Raw genomic sequence first — 22,047 nt, 5'->3', positions numbered from 1 at the left:
AGAGCACTTTAGTGTCTGGAGCAGATGGCGCTTGTGACATTTCCAGCAGCACTTCAAGGTTCTGCAGCTCTAACGTGTAACTCAACGAATTTACGGTTTCCTATTAACCCTTCGTCAAATCGTCAAATCCAGACCTGAGATCATAACCGTCCCACAGCCCCACATTACTATCGTGATTCGTTAGCATAGCCAAGCAGCAACCGAGCATCCGCTTAGCGCCCCTCGGCTCGGGGGAGCTGATTCTGATTTATCCAGACCTGCGGCGCTTAGGAAATAAGGCTCAGTCTTTAATCTTGGGGATGAGTGACAGCTCAGATATTACTCTGTGGTTTTTAATAAGAGTCAGCACCGCGCCACGAGAGACGGGGCGAGGAACATGGCACTATCTGATGCTTGGATCATCTCCTGGCCCCCTGACACTGCATACACACACACAAACACACAACCACACACACACAAACACACACACAGAAAAACATCCCAGTGTATGAGCACGAGAGCTTGTATTGTATTTGTGTGTCTCTTTGTATTAACAGAAACATATTTAAGGTGTTTACCACAAAATAATGAGTGACATGATAATGATTCATTGAGATGAGTTTGTTTTTCATAGTTTGTGTCCATCACCTTTATTTAAATGCAAATTTTAATACTTTCATGATCTTCAGTCGGTGTGAAAATCAATAATGAACGAGTTTTTATATCAGATCTCCTTTGCTATACGACAGTTTCTCTCTCCTCCCATTTTGATATATAACCTCCTGCTTCGTATCCCCGCCCCGTCATTTTTCTCTACCCCCCCCCGTCTTTCGATCCTTCATTCTGTCTCTCCCTCGTTTCTCTGGCCACCATTCGCGAGTGCTCTCTCCCTTTCTGTCTCTCTCCCTCTGGCTCTCTGATAGATGCTCCTCGCACACCCCCTCACTTGAGCTCAGCCTCGGCGTCATTTGTCAGACCCTCCTCTGCGTTTTGGGCTTTTTGCTGCGCCGCCACAGTTCTCCTCTCCATAACTCATTTGCTTCCACTTAAACTCCATTCAGTCGGATTGCCTCATTCACAAGCTTCTTTTCCCCTGCCTCCCTCTGTTGCCCACACCCTACATCTCTCTTTTTTCTTTCTGCATTTGAACGTTCACCTTTTCCACCTCTTCCCTGAGGTCCTCTTCCACCTATTCTTCTGTTATTATTCTTCCTCCCCCCCTCTCCTGCTCCCTAATCCTCTTATATTCCCTTCCTCTCCATCACAGACTGGGCAGGACACCAATGGTCTGGTGTTGCAAACATTTATTAAAGAGCAATTAAACAGGCGTTTCAATCTTACTGCAATTACAACAGGAAGGGAAAATGGATTCACCCGTCTCCTACTAGGATAAATGTAGTTTTCTCTTTGGAGATGCATTTCCCTCGGCACCTTCTGAAAACTTCCTTCCACCCATATCATCTTGTTCTGGGTTTAGTCACTCTATGATGGGCTTAATTTGAATTGGAGATTTTCTCTTCACTACTCTTAAATCTAACGGCTGTAAAGTTGCTGCTGCCAAGAGAGGAACATTTTGGGAATAGCATTTACTTTACATGCCAACATGAGCTGGTTAATGAGCAAAGCTGTGTCCAATTCACACAGTAGCTTTAAGCAGGGGGATTTTATTAAGCAACACAAATAAGCAAATTCTCTAAACAGCCAAAAAGGTTCTGGATCAGGTGATGGCACTCGGGCGTTTTAGCTCTAAAAAAAGGTCCACATTTGTTTTAGGATAGTTTGGTAACTGAGCTCACATCCATTTTGTTTGGGCCACATGTGCTGCATCACCTCCTGATGTGGACCACATCCGTCATGTGTCTGGGAGGAAGTCAACTCAGTCAGCACGTTGTTAGAAAACAGGATTTCTCAACAAAAAATAGAGGAGCTGTTACACAATATTCAAAGATAACAGCAGATGGTAGTGAGACAACGGAAGCAAGATCATGTAACACAATAAATACTATGGATTGAATCACATTAAAAAAAAGCATTTTTTCTTTTTGTTAAGTTTAGTAAGCATTTTTTTTCTTTTGCAAACTTTTTATCATTATTTAATATTATTATTTTGTGTTGGATTTAGTGTTCAGACAAATCAGTTCTTAAAGAGTTAAATCATATATCCATGAGTAGTAGTGGGAAATATTTATTGTTGCAGTCACATACATCCACATACAAAGAAAACATCCCTGTCCTGCGTGTCACAACTTGTGTGCGTTGTAGTTGTGCAACACAAATGCAGGTGTGTTGACTTCTGCAGAAGTTGTTTCGCCATCTTTTCAGTAGAAGCTCAGTGGTGAGTGAGTGACTGTGTGTGTTCGTGCAGTACAGTCAGTGTGTCTGTGCTTTAGTTTGAGGAGATACTGCCTTGAATTAGCAGGTAAGACCCATACACACACACACACACACACACACACACACACACCCACACACACGCACAGACACACACAGACTCGCACACACTCAGGAAGCTCAGGAGTGGATAAATAGTGAAGGTTAAAACAACAAACAGATTGTGGATTGTTTCCAAAGGAAGAAGAGAAACAAGAGACGGTCGAACCTCATTTGAGACAAATGACGTCTTTGCTCTCGAATTTATTTATTAATTTCCCTGACACTCGTCATTACGTCAATATTCTCATCAACTCCGCAATTATTAGGTTTTAATTCTATCTTTTCACCTGAAATACATATTTTTCCTTTACAGAAGTCCTGTTTCTTGTCTTTAACTTTCCTTCCTCCTCTCCACTGCACCTGGCAGGAATCTCTCCTCTGCCTCCACTGTGCCTCTTTTCTTCTGTCTAGACAAACACACACTTGCCGATTTGATTGCTGTGTTTATCAGCCGCACACTTTTACTGAAGGCCAGAGACATTTGGCCGCCCCCCCACCGGGGGAAAAAAAGAAAACAGTGGGATGCTGATGCTGATGCTGTTTGTAGCCATAGCAACCAACAGGCTCACCTGTTGCTTAACTTAGCCGGATGGAGAGAAGCAAACAGGAAGAACAATGAGCGTCTGTATGATTATATATACTCTCATTGTCGTACAAACTCACTATACGGTCAGATTAAACAGGAATTTAAGTTATGAATACAAAAATGTTTTTGCATGAAGCCAAATGTGCAAATTTAATGTGTAATATAACTTATTGATGCCGTGAAGGTCCAGTGAAAATATAGGATTTTCCGGTGTGAATCCAACCACACAAAATATCATCCAAATGCTCCCTGTGTAATTAATCTGTCCAAAAATAAACATTAGTTCAACGAAATTCACAGTGGAAGTAAAATGTAAAACTTGATTCCCTGACATTTAGTCAACTGGCAGTCCTTTGCATATTAATTATGATCAGATTATAACAATCACCTCAAAGACAATTTAGACAAAGACACTGTGTATTTCTACTGATCTTTGAGCCACTTCACTAAAATACTGAGCATTAGTCAGAACTAACGAGCTTTCAGCCTGTGTAGGAAAATAAAGACAATGTCCCTCCGTGCAGCGCTTCAGGATGAGTCACCTTGTTAAACCTTGTTACCTGAAGAGCGTTAACGTCTACGTGTCGGGCTTTGAAACTCAGAGTGAACACGGTTAAGGTGCAGTTAAATGCAGCGTTCAGCTTCCAGAGGATGGGGAGGCTCCTCATTCCAGGACTGATGTTAAAGTTGTTTCCACTTTTTTATTCTTTCAGCTCAAAAGAATCAAACATCTCCTTTTTGAAACATTTTTAAATCACCATGAATGATTCTCTGTAAGACAGGCGTCAGGAGTTTTCTCTGGGAAAGAAGAACCTCAGACGTTTTCTGATTAAAGTCTGTTGGAACGGGGGGGTTATTGTGTGTCGCTGGGCTGCGTTATGTAATTGTCGTGTATGGAAATGTGGCTGAATGTGGTGCGGACAGACGAGAAGTGCTCACTCACACTGGCTATGTGTGTCTGTCTGAGTGTTTCTGTCTGTGTGTGTTTGTGTCTCTGTGTGTGTATAGTTGAGATACATGCAATTATTCAGCTGACGGTTTGATTACAAGACTGTGGAGTTTGCATGCGTGTGTGTGCGTGTGTGTGCGTGCAGTCTCTGTTCCAATTCGTTCTATTCACTGACTGTGTGATTGTTAGACCTTGTGTGTGTGTGTGTGTGTGTGTCTTTGTGATGCTTATCAGTGGTGAAATTGTTTACAAGGCCCGGTACACAATCCTAACACACACTGACAAGAAGCAGAGAAAAAGGGAGAGGACACACACACTCATACACACACACACTTGCAGCTCTAAGATGTGTGTGTCTTTAAGCGATGTCTTGTTGAGGTTTCACCGGCTGATGACTGATCGAACGTGACATCAGAGAACATCACCTGCAGTTGTGCGCGTTCTAACAAATTACACACAAACCAGAGTGCACTTGTTATGAATGGTTGCCATGCTGTTGTGTTTCAGAAATGTGTGAATGTAGTTTTCACACTATGCCATTCATAAAGTGCTTCCATTCATCCCTATGCAGTTTTTAGTATTAAGTCGTATTTACAGTGTTAGCAAACTCTGTGAAATCTCTCATTTTGTGTAATGATGAACATGAAAGCTTATTTGATTTTTACCTTTTGCCAAGAGGTTATGATTTCATTACCGTTTGTGTGTTTGTGAACAGGATAACGACCAAACTAGTGAACCCATTTTATTGAAACCAGGTAGAACAGTGGGGGTGTGAGTAAAAGACGAAGCCATTAAATATTGGAGTGGATTCAGATAAATGGGCGGAGTCAATAATTAGTTGTCTCTTTCTTTAACATGGCGACATAGACCCAGGTCAGCAGCGTTCTACGAGTTGAGGTTGATGAACTATTTCCTAACTTCCTTAAACTGCCTCGACATGAGATGATGATGTAACTTTAACCAAAACAAAAAGTCACGCTCTCAAACTGAAAAACCACGCTCTTAAATAAAGATTGAAAAAAATAATACTCCAAATTAAAGTTTACAGTCCTTATTCACTATGTCCATCTGTGGTTATAGATTAAATGTTCATCCAACTGTGCAAGAGACTTTGCAAAAAAGTGAAAAATAAATAAGCATCTCTCTGGAACTTGCTCCTTCGCTACAGGCTCCTATTGAACTGAAGATGTGTTTGGAGTTTGAGAATCACTGAGCTCTGGTGAAATGCAGCAAATCATCAAAGCCAGAAGAAGATCAAATAATCCACCTGTTCATCTGCAACTTGTATCGTGAGGGAGTTCGTCCTCTCCACACGCCAGGCAGTTCATGTGACCTCAGGTGCAAGCTGTTTGAAGATGTGTTTATAAGCATGTGATGTGTGTGTGTGTGTGTGTGTGTGTGTGTGTGTGTGTGTGTGTGTGTGTGTGTGTGTGTGTGTGTGTGTGTGTGTGTGTGTGTGTGTGTGTGTGTGTGTGTGTGTGTGTGTGTGTGTGTGTGTGTGTGTGTGTGTGTGAAGCCGAGCAGACACACACTCTCACACTCGTGCACATTCATCTATCATTACACGAACACTTGTAGATGGAGAATCAAAAGCTTTCCGTAGGTTCTCTCACTCCGCCGCACACAGACAGTGAATCGGCCTCTGAAAGCACCCCCTCCCCAAAAAATGTAAATCAGTCAATGGTGTAAGAACGTCTGCACCAGAGAGATCATGCATGCACACTCACATGCACCCAGACAGTGGAGGAGCAGGGGTGTAAAATCCAAGTCAGGAGTTCCATCAGCTTCTCCCCAGCGAAGCAGAAGATGCATTAGCGTGTTCTTATCTTCCTCTTTGCAGCTTAGCTTGTTTTCCAGTGTTTTCTCTCCCTGTTCTGTTGTGTACTTAACATTTTGTTGAATATTATTGTGTGTTATTTGTGCATTGAGTGAATTGCTGATGTGAGTTCATTTGTGGACATGATTTAATGCTAATCACTATGTTTTTGTGTGTCTCCTGCTTGCAGACGACGGGCCGTACCAACGAGACCCTCCTCCTCCTCCTCTCTGCTCTTCCTCCACCACATTGAACCCTCTGTTGGAGGATCGAAGGAAGAGCCACATCCCGGAGGAGTTTGCAGGCCTCCTTCATGGCTCTTCTCCAGCCTGCGAGACCCCCGACACGCCTTTCCACCTCTACAGTCCCAAATCTCGCAAGTATGCCTCCACAGACGTCCAGAGCGGTTTGCTGCAAACCCCGGAGTTCAGCATCGTGATCGGAGGGGGACCCACTCAGGTCTCCTCCAGGACAGGGGGCGAGTCGTTGCCTGTGAGGACCGCCAACGACCCGCAAAAGCCTCAGGTGGTGTACCGGACTATCTTCCACACCAGGGTCAACCAGCATCAGGCTCGACCCAAGAACTGCGATCAGCGGGATCAGCCTCGTGGGTGGTCTACGTTGGACCGCCCACCCTCCCACTACTCCGGTCAAAACCAGAAAGCTCCGGAGTCACAGGGGATCCAGACGTCGGGCGAATCCAAGGACGCTTCATCTGGGGCAGGCTTCGAGGAGAGGGCCTGCACCCTGGGGAGGATGAGGTCCATGCCCCGGAGCGTGTTGGACCTGCAATTGTCAAAGTGTCTTTCCAAGTCTGATTCCAACCTGGTAGCTGTGTCTCCCGTACAGGTAAGATGTTACCTTAATCATTTTCAGTCCCAAAAATACATATGAACCTCTTATTTCCCGGTACTGCCTCGTTCTTCTGAGGTATTTAAGTAAGAGACCAAAGAAACATAAAAGCCTCTTGAAATAAAAGTTGTTAAAAGTACTTTTTTTTGTAAAAGTTTAGGTTTGCACCAAGATCAATGCGAGCAAATGCATTTATTGTAAATATTCAGTTCTATGAATTATGCAGCGGTGGAGGTAGTTTGCATCTTGCTGTATCATGCAGTGTGAAACGGCAAAGAAACCAGTCCAACCAATTAGATAACTCAAGAAACTGGGCCACAGTGCTCCCTGCTGTGCAGCACATTTCAACAAGGACTCCTTTAATTCATAGTAAATAAATCACAAGCTAGATACATAGTCTGTTTGATGAAAATAGCTTCATTATAACTGAATCTTTTATGAGCCGTGAACGGACTTGCACTTTATTCTCCTCACAGCAGTTTTTAGTCGTCCATGTATTTAAGGTTAAAAAAGGTTGCATGTAGTTTATAAACATTTTTTAATTCATGTCCAGGAGGAGCACAGTTGGGGGTCTGGATCTCGGGGCCAGGGCCCTGGAAGTCCGAACCCAGGGGAGGGTGCCAGCCCTGGGGGGAGACTGGAGAGGACGCCGTCCTTCACTGCTGAGTGGGAGGAGGTAAGAAGACGTTTTTCCCTTTTTGTGTTTGTTTGTCTGTTTGGGGATTACGCAAAAACGACTGGTCTGATTACCTTGGGATTTGGAGGAAGGATGTGTTGAGGCTCAGGAAAGAAGCTCATACATTGTTTGGGTTTTACAACATTTCCGTTGATTTCCCCGCGAATAAATCCAAGATCTTGATTAAAAAAACTTGTCACTGATATTTATGAGTGTGTGCAATTTGGTCGGGCGAATGCACAGCTTTTTATCAGATGTTTAGCATCAATCAAGGTCGTAAAGAGGGAGAGGTTGTATCAGTCAATTTCTGTATCGTGACACAGATTTATTTTTTTTACAGTAAAAGTGATTAAAACTCGATTGCTTTTCAAGATGAACCATCTCTCCAGGGGACAGTCGAAATCTCTGCTTCCACAGCTCGGAGCTATCTCAGTCTTTTCTCAGTTAAAAAATAATAAAACTTCTTATAACTCCTCTGCAGAACGAGCCCCTGTGCTAATTTAATATGCTCCTGCTACTGATTTCACTGATTCTCTTCTGTAACTGGCGACGGAGCTGCAGGGAGGAAATCAGAGAGGAAGCAGTTTTTTTCCCGTTCATAGAGGGGTCAAGTGCGGAGGTTCAGGGCGCCGTGTGTTTGGGTTTGTTTGTCCCCGAGGCTTCTGGGTTATAAAGGGCTCGCTGACACAAATGTCATCTAGTGACTGGACAACACGGCCGGGGTCTCGGCCCTCGGTAAACACACCGGGGCGCGGACGCATTAACCTCCGCTCGCTGCTCAGCATTCACCTCACACAGAACACACGCTTTAAGAACCTCACACCATTCACACTCCTTCAGAGAACAATGTGTGTAAGAGATTTAATCCCTCTCCTTGAAAACGATGCTGATGCATGTGGGTAAAAGTACTCGCCTGTCCACATTTGCATGTATATGTTCATTAATTCCTCAACACAGGGCATAACTTGCTGACGGTGATGAATTACCATATGGAGTTCTCCTGTAATTCTCAGCAATTAAGGTGACCTTTCCTGTTTAATTGCGAGCTGCGGGAGGACGAGATAAGATGGCTTCAGGGAAAGTGTAGGGGGACGTGTGGGGGATTTCACCGAGAGAGAAAAATAAAATAACAAAGTCAATCTATTTGCAGCACACGCTCAATAAAGGAGTTGCATTATTAGCAGGAGACTGATCACAAGGGAAGTCCCACAACAGTGTGAAGATACTCAAACTCATTAGTGCTACAGGAGAGAAGAGATCGTTCAGTGTATGTTAGTAATTTACGCTCTAATCTGGCTTTAGCTGTAAAATTGCTGAGCTGTGTGAATCTGAATATGGGCAGATTGTGTCTCCTATTAATTACTCTACTGGAGAAAGGTTCTCTGGCGTTTAGGCAACAAAACAACTTGGTTATGTTGAGATAAAAAACCTGTTAGTGGTATAAATTTACTCTTTGGGAACGTTAATAACATGCACAGGCTCGCTGGTGGAAAGCCTTGAAGACAAACTTATCCCCAGTGCGGCTGGAGCACGGCCAGGTTCCTCTGACCCGCGGTGAGCCGGCAGTCCTGACAGGTGGAGGGATGCGCAGTTCCCAGATCTGTGGTTAGCAGCAGGTCCAGGGTCAGGGATGACATTCAGCCAGACACTAATGAGGCCACAGTAGCTCTCTGCAATCCAGACTCCCTCCTCCTTCATCTCTGCTGTGCCTTGTCTTTAAGTTTCCTGCATCTCCCCCCTCTGCTCCTCCACGCTTCTTCAATTCACCGGGGGGATGATTGACATTCAGTGTGCTGGCTGGCGTAGTGATCATGTTATGTGACACTTGAATCCAGAAATAGGGGTTAGCCTTATTACTGGGAAATGAGCATCTCTCTAACGTTGGTTTTCTCCCCCGTCTCTCTCTCTCTCTTCCTCCCATTTGCTCAGATCGACAAGATCATGAGCTCCATCGGGGCCGGGATAGGAAGTGGATTGGACATCAAGGAGGACGTCTCAGGTAAAACACAAACAGATATGTGCTGTATGTGAGAGTGTGAGTGAATCTGACTGATGTGAGAACGCTGTGACATCTCAACGACAAAATCTGACCGAGGCAAGAAACACGACTGTCCACAGATTATCTGAACTTCTCTTTTTGGAAATAGAACCAGACGTAAACGTACCTGAAATATCACTTTGGAAAACAGGGAAGGTCAAAGTCACTTTCAGATTTATGGTCGTCTGAGGCAGTTGCTTGCTGCAAAGTGGACAAACAGATTAACCTCTGGTCGTCACTTGACCTTCTACAGTGTTGAACCCAAATGAGTTCCTCAAGATACTTTGCAGAAGCTCTGGTTTGGTGAGAGTCGGCACAGGACGGCTTTGCTTACTAGCGTCCTCCGGTTTCATGGCAAAACAACATAACATTACTGGCTTCCTCTACAGATAGGTCAACAGGGCACGCAATAGGTCAAGCTGACAGTGAGCGCCCTCTGCTGGAACAGGAAGCAAACCATGTCTGATTCACTTCTAGTCTGATCAGGTCGTCACATTTCGAATATTAACTTTTTACCCCCCATATTTGAATTAGTGTTTGAATTTCAAATAGAAAGTGACCGCCAGTGTCAATGTGGTTTAAACAGCTGATGCACTCGCGCCCATCTGAGTGTTAGTCAGACGCTTTATAGACCAACAGAAACCTGGTCTGAAGTCAGTCGGCCAGGATGTTACTGTTATTTCAATGGTGCATTTTCAATGAGATAGTAATGTGCACCTGCAGGCAGATGCACAACCTGTTTACACTGAGAACAACCGTCTTGTTGTTGTTGACTTGTGCAAAAAGCTTATTTTACAACCCGGAAAATAAGATGTTAATTGTAAAAAAAAAATCTGGGATTATCTTCTAAGTGTGTGTGTGTGTGTGTGTGTGTGTGTGTGTGTGTGTGTGTGTGTGTGTGTGTGTGTGTGTGTGTGTGTGTGTGTGTGTGTGTGTGTATGTGTGTATGTGTATGTGTGTGTGTGTGTGTGTGTGTGTGACATTCCATGACTGTTTTGTGTGCATCAAATCCCTGTCTATGCCACTCTCCTCACCTGCGCACATCCACTGCTCTGCTACTCTTCTCTGTTTACTGCGCTCATCCCCCTCTCCCTGCGTTAACTCCCCCATCCTCCACCTCCCGACCCCCCCCCCCCCCCCCCCCCCCTATTCCTCCTCTCTCTCTCTCTCTTTTCATCTGTGAATGCAAAGCTGCTGCTAACCATGGTTACCACTGGGGAAAAATCCTGCCAAAACAGCTCCAATCCCCCCCCCACCACCACCAACACACACACACATCGCCACTGCTCACCACACACACTGGCAAACATGTACATGTCAACACATGTAGACTGCATACATACACTCAGCGTGGTGTGTGTGTGTGTGGGAGGGAGCTCAGCCTCTTGCAGACAAAGAAGCTCGAGCTGTTGTGAAGCTGGAGAGAGACAGATATACGTAGAGCGGCAGCGAGCGCAGGGTGATGATCGAAACCCTCAGAGAAGATAGAGACAGGAGGTAGACAGAGGAAAGTGAGCGAGAGAGAGAGGGAGCGACAAAGAGAGACAGGGAGTGAGGAGGGAACAAGGGAGGAAAGCAGTGCACCGAGAGGAGAGAGAGAGAGAGAGAGAGAGAGGAGGCTGCAGGAGCATACAGATGAGTGGGAGTACTTGATAAAGAGAAATCCACAGCACAGGCAGCTCTCGCTCTTTTTCTCTCTCTCTCTCTTACACACACACACACACGCTCTCTCACACACACACAGACACACACACTCGATCAAGGGATCAGCCAAGCGAGCGCAACAGCTGAAAAAGAAAGCGGCTGCTGTGCGCGACACAAACGCACAAGTCGGGCGCTTCTGCTTGCGGATCTGAAACTCCAGTCTGATCCAGCACCCACCTCCGACAGGATTTTACCCCCAGGACCGCAGCTCTTTTTCTGGATACAACTTCGCCCTCCGCCCCCTTCTCATCCTCCCTCCGGCTGGATTCAGAGAGAGCAGCAGCTGGACGCCTGAGCCCACCTGCACCCTTGCGTGCTGACCCCCTCCATCCACAACATGCCTCTAGCCTAGCACCCCACACCTTCCTACTCCTCTTCCTCCTCCTTTCTTCACCTCCCCCCCCCTTATACCTGCATCCCCCTTTGATTCTCCTCCTCCTGCTGCCTTGCCAAAAGACTCCTCCAAAGCATGGCGGGCTCGTTCGACAGCCACTTTGCCCGCCATAACATGATGTGGCAGTGCCAGCTCTCGCAGCCGGACTGCCGCTGCTACCGCGTGGACGGCTACTCCCTTCTGAAGCGTTTGCCCCTCCACCCCCTCATAGGTCCCCGCTGCCCGCTGCAGTCTGTGGGTCAGTGGCTCGACTCCATCGGCCTGGTCCAGTACGAGAACCACCTGCTGGCCAACGGATTCGACAATGTCCAGTTTATGGTGAGTGTTTGCACAATTGTTTTTGGGGGGAAACTCGGGGGTTTGATCCCCGGTATCTCTTCCCTTCCTGTTGTTATTTATCTTTGGCTTCGGATTCAATCACCACTCTCTGTTTGTTCCACCCCCCATCTAAGCTTTCTCTGCTCCCCAAGGTACAACTCATCATTTCTGATCATTTTCTTTGCAGTGATTAGCAAGGCTAGTTATTCCTCTTTCACTCTGATCTCTCAGATTTTTTGGCGTTCCTCCTCTCTCTCTCATTCCTCCGTTGCCTCTCCCCACTGATGCCATGTGAGGTCCTCCCACGCACAGAAATCCTACGCCACATCTCAGCCACAGCAGAAATCTCAACTCCAGCATCAAGCTGCACACCGACATGCTCATACTGCACTGACAAATCATCTTGCAGACCATGATGTTTAATGATTTATGCAAACATACACTTACATACATGCTCACACGTAGAACTCTTAGGTGAGACCACCTGTAGCCTGTGGACCAGGATGCAACCTGGTCCTGTGATGTCCAATGACGCGTTTGTCTCCAGTGACGCTGGAGGAGAAACTTTCTGGGTCATTTTGCATTGTGATGCATGTGATGCATGTGTTTCTAAGAGACGTCCATGGAAGGAGAAGGTTTCATGAGTGATAACTTCGAGAATGAGGAGGAAGTGGGAAAGGGAAGGAGAAGCAGTGAAGACAAACTGAGAGAAACATGGGTGACAAGCAGAGAGATGATGACTGGATGAGTTTATCAGATTTTCACTATTCGGGGGAAAGAAGCTCCTATCTCCAAAATGCCAAAGTCAGTTTGGGGTTTATCTTAATGATTCAGAAGCAATGCATCAATAATAGCATTATAGTATTTTACTAGTAGAGTCATCTTGTGATGATACTTAACGACGTCATCCTGAGATATGAGGGTTTCTTGTCCTTTTATTTTTTGCACAAACTTGACGTCATCACATCCAGAAGAGAAATGATAGAACAGTTAGATGTTCTCTCCTGATATGACGACAACTAAAAGGGTATGTAGGCATCTGAACAAGAAAAATCATGTAGGTGTGTGTGTGTGTGTTAGTGTTTGTGTGTGTCCACTCTTCCACACACTGTGACCTGCATCTTTTTCTTCGGTTACCCTGGCAACAGGATGAAATCACAGCATCTCTCTCTCTTTGTGCGTCTCAGTTTCTAGTCACAAGCTCCTTTAAGCATTTAATGAGATTTTGATAAGTGGCCCTGAAGCTGATATAAAGTTGTGTGTGCAGCTTGTGCATATGAGCGAGGACACTCTTCCTCCGCTCTTTAAACTCATCTACATTTATAAATCTCACATCTCTGCAGTGGCCAATTATCTTCATTTTTTCCATATTCAAATTTTGTAGACTTTTTCCTTCTTCCCTTCTTCTTCCCCCCCATCTCCTCTTTTCTTTATCGTACATCAGTGGAATTCACACACAGTGAATACATTTCATAAAGTTGCAACACATACAGAACATAGCTGTTTACCAACACAACAAATCAAGGGAAAAAGAGGAAAGGAATCGATTTGTTGGGAGGATTAAGTTTTTTCATCCCTGTAAGTCCTCAGAGGATGTATGATAATGCCTTCAGCGTGAATATTTAACCAGTTCTGTGGAGATTTTGCATGGTTTGCTCTCCAGGATATGATTCACAATCCAGCAGTAGAAATGGGAATACAATTGTTTGCCTCCAAGTTGTTTAGAACCCATTTTACAGCAAGAAGCAGGAAGTGTAACGTTTGCAATAGTCTTCTCCACATAAACATTTCCACTTCAACCTCCTGTTTGGTACCATAATGGGCCATTTATTTACTTAGAGACAAAACACCACATTTTCATTTTATCAGCTAAGTGTGTAAAGTCATTGTGGCCTCTTCACACATCCAGCAGCCACTGCAACGAGCCACTTCCCTCAGGTGGAACCGACGCTCAAGCCCTTTACTGGAACTGAGAGAAACTGAAAATTGAGCCAATGTCAGATCTGATAATAAGAATAATGACTTGGTCTCAATTAATTATTTAGATTTTCAGCAAACATAACTTAGGTAGCATTGAAAAGGACTCTAAAACATTGTTATGGCATAAATCTACTCTCAGTATAAGTATGTTTTTCTTGTTTTGTGGATTAGGTGCAACCTGCACAGCAATTCCAAACTCATGGAAGATGTTGTGTAAAAGAGCTGCTGTCAACCGACCCTAACCCCTCATTTTCTTCAGTTTTAACATTAACACAGATTAGTTCAGCTTTAAGTTGAGAAGTTGTCAAACAGAAACCACCGGGAACATTCTCCTGTCCAGTTTCTATATATTGTTTGATTGTTAAACATCAGTGAAGGAATTCATAACCTCGCCAAACCCATCTCACCTCATGTTGTCACAACCATTTCAATTGATTTAAGTCAAAATAATATGCCAACTTCTGCCAGTTCCAAAGTGAACTTGTATCATTACGCCCCCTCCCTCTTCCTCTGGCACACACACACACACACACGCTCACACACTCCCACACACTCCTGCCTTCACATCAGTGTGCCATCGTTGTTTACTCTCATTTTCACCTTGTTCATCGTTGTTAAGTTTCTGGCGATATTTCTGAGGGACGTAAGGATTCTCTGTTCTCGTGGCTTCGACACTCTTCTCTGAATATCTTTCTCAACAGCTCACAAACTTCCTTTAGATCTGAGATGACACTGCCTTGCAGACATCATGGGGACTTTAAAGTTATTTTTTTGCGTTGGCCTCTCTCCGGCTCTCTTTGAGTTTTTCGGGTTTTCTGGTGTCCCACTTCCTGAGCGGGGCTTTACCCTCATTTCGCTGTTCGTGACTAAACTGAACACGGCTAATATTTTCCAACCTTGGGAAAACTCCACTACCACAAATTGAAATTAAAGCAGCTGAGGCACGGCCTACAGGGATTACGCTGATATTGGTTGCGCTCCTCTTTATTATTGACTGTGGATCCTTCAAGGAAGGGAGTGGGTCAAATTCATTTCAGCAGCTCTCCATATGAGGAATCAAGTTAAAATGGAAAACTCGCTGCAATGGAATTATTATTTTTTTTTCTTTACCCTTTCGAGACCAGTTCAAGTTCATGTGTACGACTGATTGGCTTGCAAATGAATTCGACCTCAATTCTGATCCACATCGGATTTGATGTCAGCAAAGGCACGATGCAGGAATATAAACATCCACCATTACCAACTTGCACTAATGGGGGTCATTGGAGTGGGCGTGTCTTGCTACCTTAAGCAGCCAGTAGAGGACAAGTGGCGCTAGATTGATGGACAAGTGGGAAGAGGGTGGAGTGGTTATTATGGAGGCAGCGTTTAATAAGGACGCTGGATGGAAACTAATCGCACTCACTCTAAATGACTGTACATGCATGAATGTGGGAGTGATGGAAAATTACAGTGGAGGTAAACAACAACAGCTCATTTACATAGATTGTTTTGTGTTTGAGTTAAATACCTGCTGAAATGAAACGACTGGGAATTGAAGCTACGAAAAATCAAATTAGAAAAACTAGTTTCCGGGCTGATGTTTAGATAAAACAAAGCCAAACGCTCATTATTACTTTCTGTTTGCGAACTAAGGCTACAGATAATTAAGCTTGACTTTCTTTGGTGCTGGGCAGATAGTGTATAATGGGAATTTTTGTGCCTGAGACTGGTCAAGGAGTGGGCAGAAAAAAAGAAAAAAAAAAGTGCTGAAAGATGCTACAATTCCCTGTTAGAGCTGAAGGGGAACCACAGAGTTCTCACCTGGATGAGATGTCACCATCCTCGTCAGGCTGGATTCATCATAACCTCAGTAGATACTGGTTTGACCGTATTGGGTGTCGTGCCTCACACAATCATCTTGAGGAAACCTACCAAGATGGAGACCATCCCCCTCGACTGTGGCCTCTTTGTGGGACCAGTCTGCAGCAGAGCTCGGTCTCCTTGCTCATTATTGCCATCAAACACGGCACATGGTAATAAATAATTAGATACGTGACCAGACTGTTGGAGTACGAGGAGGAGGATGGAGAGAGGCTGATGGTGGAAAGGACAAGATGATGTGTGACTTGTTGTTGCAGCTCACTTGAAAGATAGTTACGAGAGCCACTCTCATTAGAGGAAACAGGAAAAGAAACAAATAGTGTGAAAGAATATCGTGCAAAAAATCTCTTTTGGGATTGAATGGAGGTGATGTAGCACATCGATGGCTCCAGTGAAGAGATAACGCATGATATCATGCAGAGGGAATCGATAAGAGCAGCTGCAGGGGAAGTGAAATGGCTCTTACGTAACCGTCGCACTGAAACAACAGTAGAAATGAATTATTTTCAGTATTCAGACTTCTCATCCTCTTCCAAAAGGAATTCATAATAAAATAAGCAAACAAGAAATAAGAGAAGAATGATGCGTCTGAAACCTTTAAGAAACCAAAATCCACTGAGAGATGGTCTGTGAAGTGAATAATAAAGGAGGGAACAATATGATGAGAAGAGGCCAGTTTCTGGGATGGCAGACCAGCGGAGACTGGAAGGCAAAGGGATGAACACGAGCGTGAAAGGAACAGAACACGAACAATAGGCCGAGCATGATTTGTAGTTTTCTCCTGAGCCTGTTGCTGCTGATAAAGGCCTCGACCGCCGCCGCTGAATAACAATTTTTCTTGCTATATCTCTAATTTCGCCCCAGCCCCCTGCAGTTGTACATGAATTCTAATTTCTGAATGTGTGTGACCCACTGCGGCGCCGTCATTAAGCTGTGCAGTCAGAGTGTCACCAGTGAAACCACAGGCCGCGGCAGCTGTGTCAACAATGAGGGGATTCTGAACACCTTCCAGCCGCCAGGAGAATGAGTTGTTAGTGTTCAAACCAGGTGTTCAGCAGTTTATCTTGCATATGCATTTTAAAACAAACTGGATACCTCAAGAAAAAGTCTAATGCCACTGCATTGACAGACAGATGGTTTCCTCCAATCACCTGTATCAAGAATTATTTTTAAAGCCTCTGCCTTTTTCCAACCAGCTTCCGATGTATCCTTCCCTAATGGTTCTGATGGTTCTGATGGTTCGTTACCATCAGAACAATCTGGGAAGGATTCATAGGATTGTCCGTTGTATCGGAAGTTTCCTTTTCTTAAGTTTCTTAACTCTGCTTTTTCCCAAATGTGGATTTCCCTTCAGTTTATAAATCCACAGATTTTTAAACACATGGCATGTTAATCCATGTTCTCAGTTTATTAATCCGTGCATTTGGCTAATTTCCATGTGTCCCATCTACCATCTAACCCCTCCAGCAGCTTGTCTCCAACCTGAAGCCAAAGTTTGAAACGTAAACACACTTTGAAAACAAAAAGCTTGTTTAAACCCGAGGGATGCTGAAGGAGGATTGTTAGTGAAACACGTCTCCGGGGCCCCCGCTCGTCCATCCCGGCAGCTGATTGGCCACTTCCTGTTCTTTAAATGATCCGTACCCCATTTTTCATCCTCTGTGAGAAGAGCGTGGTTCATAGGGCAGCTCCCAGGCTGATTAATAGAGCGCAGAGCAGAGCCGACTTTGGGAGTTACCGTGCTACGACTTCACAGCAGAGTAATGACTCGTAGAGCAGAGTAGATTGTAGAGGGGGGGGGGGCAGGGTTCAGAGGCAAGACTAATTGCTCCCTGTTGGGCTCCTCATAGAACAAGATGGAGTTCCTTAATGTTTGTTCTCTTTCTAAAGCTATTTTTCACTTTCTGTGTTACCATGAAGTTTTCCTTGTATCTGCCATTTCCAAGTGCACAACATGGATCTTGGGATAAACACCAAACGGATGCATGAAGAATTAACAAAGAGGGAGTAACGATTGGCAACTTAGTAATGACTGTTTGTTTTCTGGGCTCTGCTTTATCTCCTAAAGACAACATGTCTGCCAAGGAGGTTGTGTTTTCACCACTGGCCGTTTCGTGTTAGTTTGTTGGGTCAGTTTGTTTATTTTGTTAGTTGGTTGGTTGGTTGGTTGGTTGGTTGCATGCTTATGCAAACAACTTGATAAAACAATGGGGCAAGAAAGAAACCATACAATTTTGGTATGAATCTTCCAAATTAACATCTGGATCTAGCAGTTTAAAATATGATTTCCTAGGAGGTTTGTTTTTTTCCAGCTGCGGTACACTCATTCATTTTGGTGCAGATCAAGTTTAAGACATTAGTTGAATATTCAGAAATGTAGATACCTGTTAATCCTTAATCTCTTGTCTCTTGAAAATACAAGAGAACTATAATATTCAGTTTGGGACTGCTGTTGACAAATCTCTCAAGCGTGAATCCACCCAGATGAGTTGAGTGTTGTTTCAGGTTTGCCGGTATCTCTTATCTCTGAGGCCACAGGGATCCGCTGCGTCCACCTCTGGACAGAATTGAAATGGAGGGGGGGGGGGAAAGGAGGAAACAGGAAGATAACTGGTATCCACCTGCTTTCCTCCTCCGCGTCTATTGGATGTTTATCACTGTTATTACTTTGACAGGGAGGAGACGTAACAGCGCTGACAGGTTTAATCCGTCTGTGTGTGAGGTCCTGGAACCCCCGAGCCTCCAGGCCGCTCACACTGTCCGCCTTATTTACCAGCGTCATTCTACCGATAACCTCAGGTTTACCTTTCTCTTCCATCACAGTTTATATTTTTAACGGTACTTTCTGGCTGAGTTCGCCTTTTCTCTATCCGGCAGCTCGAGCTCCATTCCTTCCTTTCCTTTAATGATCTGTCTGAATGAAGGCTTCCTCTCGGTCTCTCTGGGGCGGGGATGACTGATAGGCCTTTTAAAGTTTTTCCCATCGGATTAATTAAAGGTGAATTCAGCACGATGCCCCTACAAGGCTGCTGGTCTTAGAAAACCCTTCTGTTTTCATTACCTTTGTGTTTTCACTCATGTTCTCTATGATAGTGCATTTGCTGTTTTTATGTTTATCGTTTGCTTGAAATAAACTGGAGCAGTATTTTAAGTTTCACTGGCAGGTGTCATCAGATCGTGCATCCACATCAACGTTGTTATCTCATCTCTAAATCTGCTTTAGCTCTGGATCATAGTTTTTTCGACAACTTAATGACATTGCCGGCATGTGGTTGTAGAATTTAAGAAGATTTTGGCTTTTTAAGGAATATTTTCAACTTTGACTTTTAAATTTTTACTCCCTCTCATTTACAAAGAATGAATTGGCAAAATAAAATCCACCAAAAGCCTGGAGGGTTTTATTAGGATCAAACACTGCTCTATAACATTGTTACAGCGAAGGTGTGCTTCATGAAAATGAGACCACACCAGTGGCTTTGCATGTTTTACCATATTTACCAGTGACATGTTTTCCTTTACACATAACGAGTTCAAGAAATTTACACCACATTGAGGTCTTAGAGGAATTTCAATGTGTTTTTCCACTTTTCCTGCTTGTATTCCTTTCTGTAATTTTTTTTTCCTATAAGGGGCAATTGAGAAACTTACAATGAAGTATTCATTCAAAAATCATAAGCTGCCAAGTCAGTATTAAAGTAAAGAAGCTGCTGTTAACACAATGTACTAGAAATAATAATAATAACCGTGGTTGTTGTTTTGTTGCTCCGCAGGGCAGTAACGTGGTGGAGGACCAGGACCTGCTGGAGATCGGGATCCTCAACTCAGCCCACAGACAACGTCTCCTTCAGGCCATCCGGCTGCTGCCCCGGGTCAGTACTGCAGAAAGTCACACACTCCCAACAAGAAGATCTCAGACAGATCACACAGAACATGAAGTGCAACCGAGTTCTCTAGTCTGGGTTTATTGTGTTAAATTCTCTTTCCAAGATTATCCATTTCGAACAAAGAGCATATCTTCAATTTTAGCTCCAACTAACTGTACAAAGATCTCCTGTACTTTCTGTGTCATTTAACTCTGAGTCTGACTCTGAGTTTGAACACGGCACCAAAGAGTCTGCACCACTCGACATCACAGCCTCCAGAGCTGCAGCCAGAGAATTAATCAAAACCAAAAGATTTGAACACCTCTCTCCTGTTTTCTTCTCTTGCTCCCAGTAAAACAGAATCGACCTTAAGATACTTTTGGCTGGTTTTAAATCTGTTAAGGTCTCTGCTCCTCTCCTCCTCTCCTCTGCTCCTCTTCTCTGCTCCTCTTATCCTCTTCTCTCCTCCTCTTCTCTGCTCCTCTTCTCCTCTTCTCTGCTCCTCTCCTCTGCACTGTTGATATTTGATCATCTTCCTTGAATAGATATATCTCTTATCACTTCTTGACATGTTTAATGGGTCTTTTAAAATAAAGTCATATTTGTATTATTATGATTATTGGAGTTATAATTAGAATTATTAGTACTAGAAGTAGTAGTGGTATACAAGAAACTTATAGAGGTTATCAAGAAGAAGAAGAAGAAGTAAAGAGTCAGAATAATTCATATTAGAATAATATGAATGTCAAAGTTCTAGGAGAGTTTGTGTGTAGGCTGCTGATGTGTGTTAGGAAGGTCAAACACCTGTGTGTGTGTGTGTGTGTGTGTGTGTGTGTGTGTGTGTGTGTGTGTGTGTGTGTGTGTGTGTGTGTGTGTGTGTGTGTGTGTGTGTGTGTGTGTGTGTGTGTGTGTGTGTGTGTGTGTGTGTGTGTGTGTGTGACTGAAAGTGACTTCAAAGGTGTTTGACTGTGGAGAACGAGTCTGAATATAGACTCTGAACTCTGAGATAAGCAGGTTTCACGCAGACACCCAGAAAACTTTGATCTGCACTCAGCACTTTCCTCCTCTCATCCACACGGAACTTCTTAGAAATACTGTAAAAAAATTCTACCTTTAACTTTTGTCTGCCCTCTCACACACACACACAAACACACATATATGCGATGCTCAACTCTAGGTGACGGATGTGTAGATTCTCGTTTGAAGCACCGTAAACTCTCTGAAGCTGTTTTCAATGTCAGAATAAAGTGAATGAACTGGATTCACGTTACACACAAAGAAGTTTTGAGGGATCGCCCCCTGCTATTCCCTTCCTACTCTGGCTCCTCCAGACGTGAGCTTTCTGTTTGCTCTATGAAATTATTCAGCCAGGATGTATTCATGAGGTTTTTTATTTGTTAAACCCACTCGGTTCCAGCTCTGTAACTCTGTAGCCTCTTCGCTCCTGCACCCCCCGCTGAACCGGGGAAGATCCAATAAATGTTTAATGCAGGAACGAGGCTGTGGCCGAGGAGTCGAGAAGGAAAATGGGAAGAAAGTGCAGCGCAGCGATCAAGTATGATGTGAATAGAATCTAAACAGCTGTCAGGTTATATAACAAACTAGGCTGTATTGTGGTATTTGTACAGAGTTCTACAGCAGCTGGTTCATGCTGCAGAGCTCCAGGTCAGAGCGACTGCACCATATGGGCAGAGAAACAGCAAAACAACTGCAGCATCTCTGCATTTATGAGAACACACAGAGTGACCTCCACCAGCGGTCCCCTTAGATCCTAACAAGCCTGATTAAATTAATCAAGATCCATGAATTATTCTCTGGGAGATTGGTGGAAATCTAAAAAACAAACATTCTATGTCCTCACAATGTCAAAGAAAGTGCTAAAAATGTTCAATGCCAAAATTTAAAGAGTTCGTCCTTGTCCCATGTGGTCCCATCATTCCGCTGAGTTTCCTCCACCTCTGCTGATTGGTCTCTTTATCCCCATATTGCATAAACATGTATTGAGATCAGATACATGAAGATCATTGTCCAGATCAAATTTCACCTGTTCATAGGACTCGGCCTTGACGTGCTGGATTTTTCTACATTATTCACAAACATGTTGAAAAATGTAAAGTTAGTTAAAAAAAAATCCTGTACCCCCCCCCCCCCCCCCCCCTTAATGGGAATCTGCTCTGAAAGGTCATGGGTTCTTCTCTGGTCCATGGTCCAGCTTTCCCCAAAGTTTCGTCCCCTCACCTTTCTCTCCATCTCCTCCGAACCCAAGGTGCGGCCGGTGGGATACGATGGCAACAACCCGACGTCGGTGGCGGAGTGGCTGGAGTCGCTGGAGCTCGGCGACTACACCAAGTCCTTTCTCATCAACGGATACACGTCCATGGAGCTCGTCAAGAAGATCTGGGAGATCGAGCTCATCAATGTGAGTCCAGAACTTCTTTTTAAATCTCTGAACAGGAGGTGATGGGTGATATTCTACAGTTTAGGAGCTGTAACTTTAAACAGCTGTTTATCTGTGGAGTGACATGTTCCTTCATAACAATGAGTAAAAGCACTGTGGTTTGTTTTTTGAATTTATCCCACGTACAGTGTCCTGCTG

General features: G+C 44.2%; 1 protein-coding gene across 1 annotated transcript in view; it reads left to right on the top strand.

The window, feature by feature from the left end:
- LOC128429199 (ankyrin repeat and sterile alpha motif domain-containing protein 1B) overlaps window positions 1-22,047 on the top strand; it is a 35,328-nt gene extending 13,281 nt beyond the window's left edge. Inside the window, exons 3-8 of the mRNA XM_053415476.1 lie at window positions 5,954-6,612; window positions 7,169-7,291; window positions 9,221-9,290; window positions 11,639-11,745; window positions 19,359-19,457; window positions 21,718-22,047. Of these exons, the coding sequence (XP_053271451.1) occupies window positions 5,954-6,612; window positions 7,169-7,291; window positions 9,221-9,290; window positions 11,639-11,745; window positions 19,359-19,457; window positions 21,718-21,912 (1,253 nt within the window). The 3' untranslated portion in view covers window positions 21,913-22,047. The remainder of the gene's footprint in view (window positions 1-5,953; window positions 6,613-7,168; window positions 7,292-9,220; window positions 9,291-11,638; window positions 11,746-19,358; window positions 19,458-21,717) is intronic.

The sequence above is a fragment of the Pleuronectes platessa genome, chromosome 22 (genome assembly GCF_947347685.1).
Source record: "Pleuronectes platessa chromosome 22, fPlePla1.1, whole genome shotgun sequence".
Classification (NCBI taxonomy): domain Eukaryota; kingdom Metazoa; phylum Chordata; class Actinopteri; order Pleuronectiformes; family Pleuronectidae; genus Pleuronectes; species Pleuronectes platessa.
Note: the sequence above shows the minus strand (reverse complement) of the source record. Positions and strands in the feature narration are given on the sequence as shown.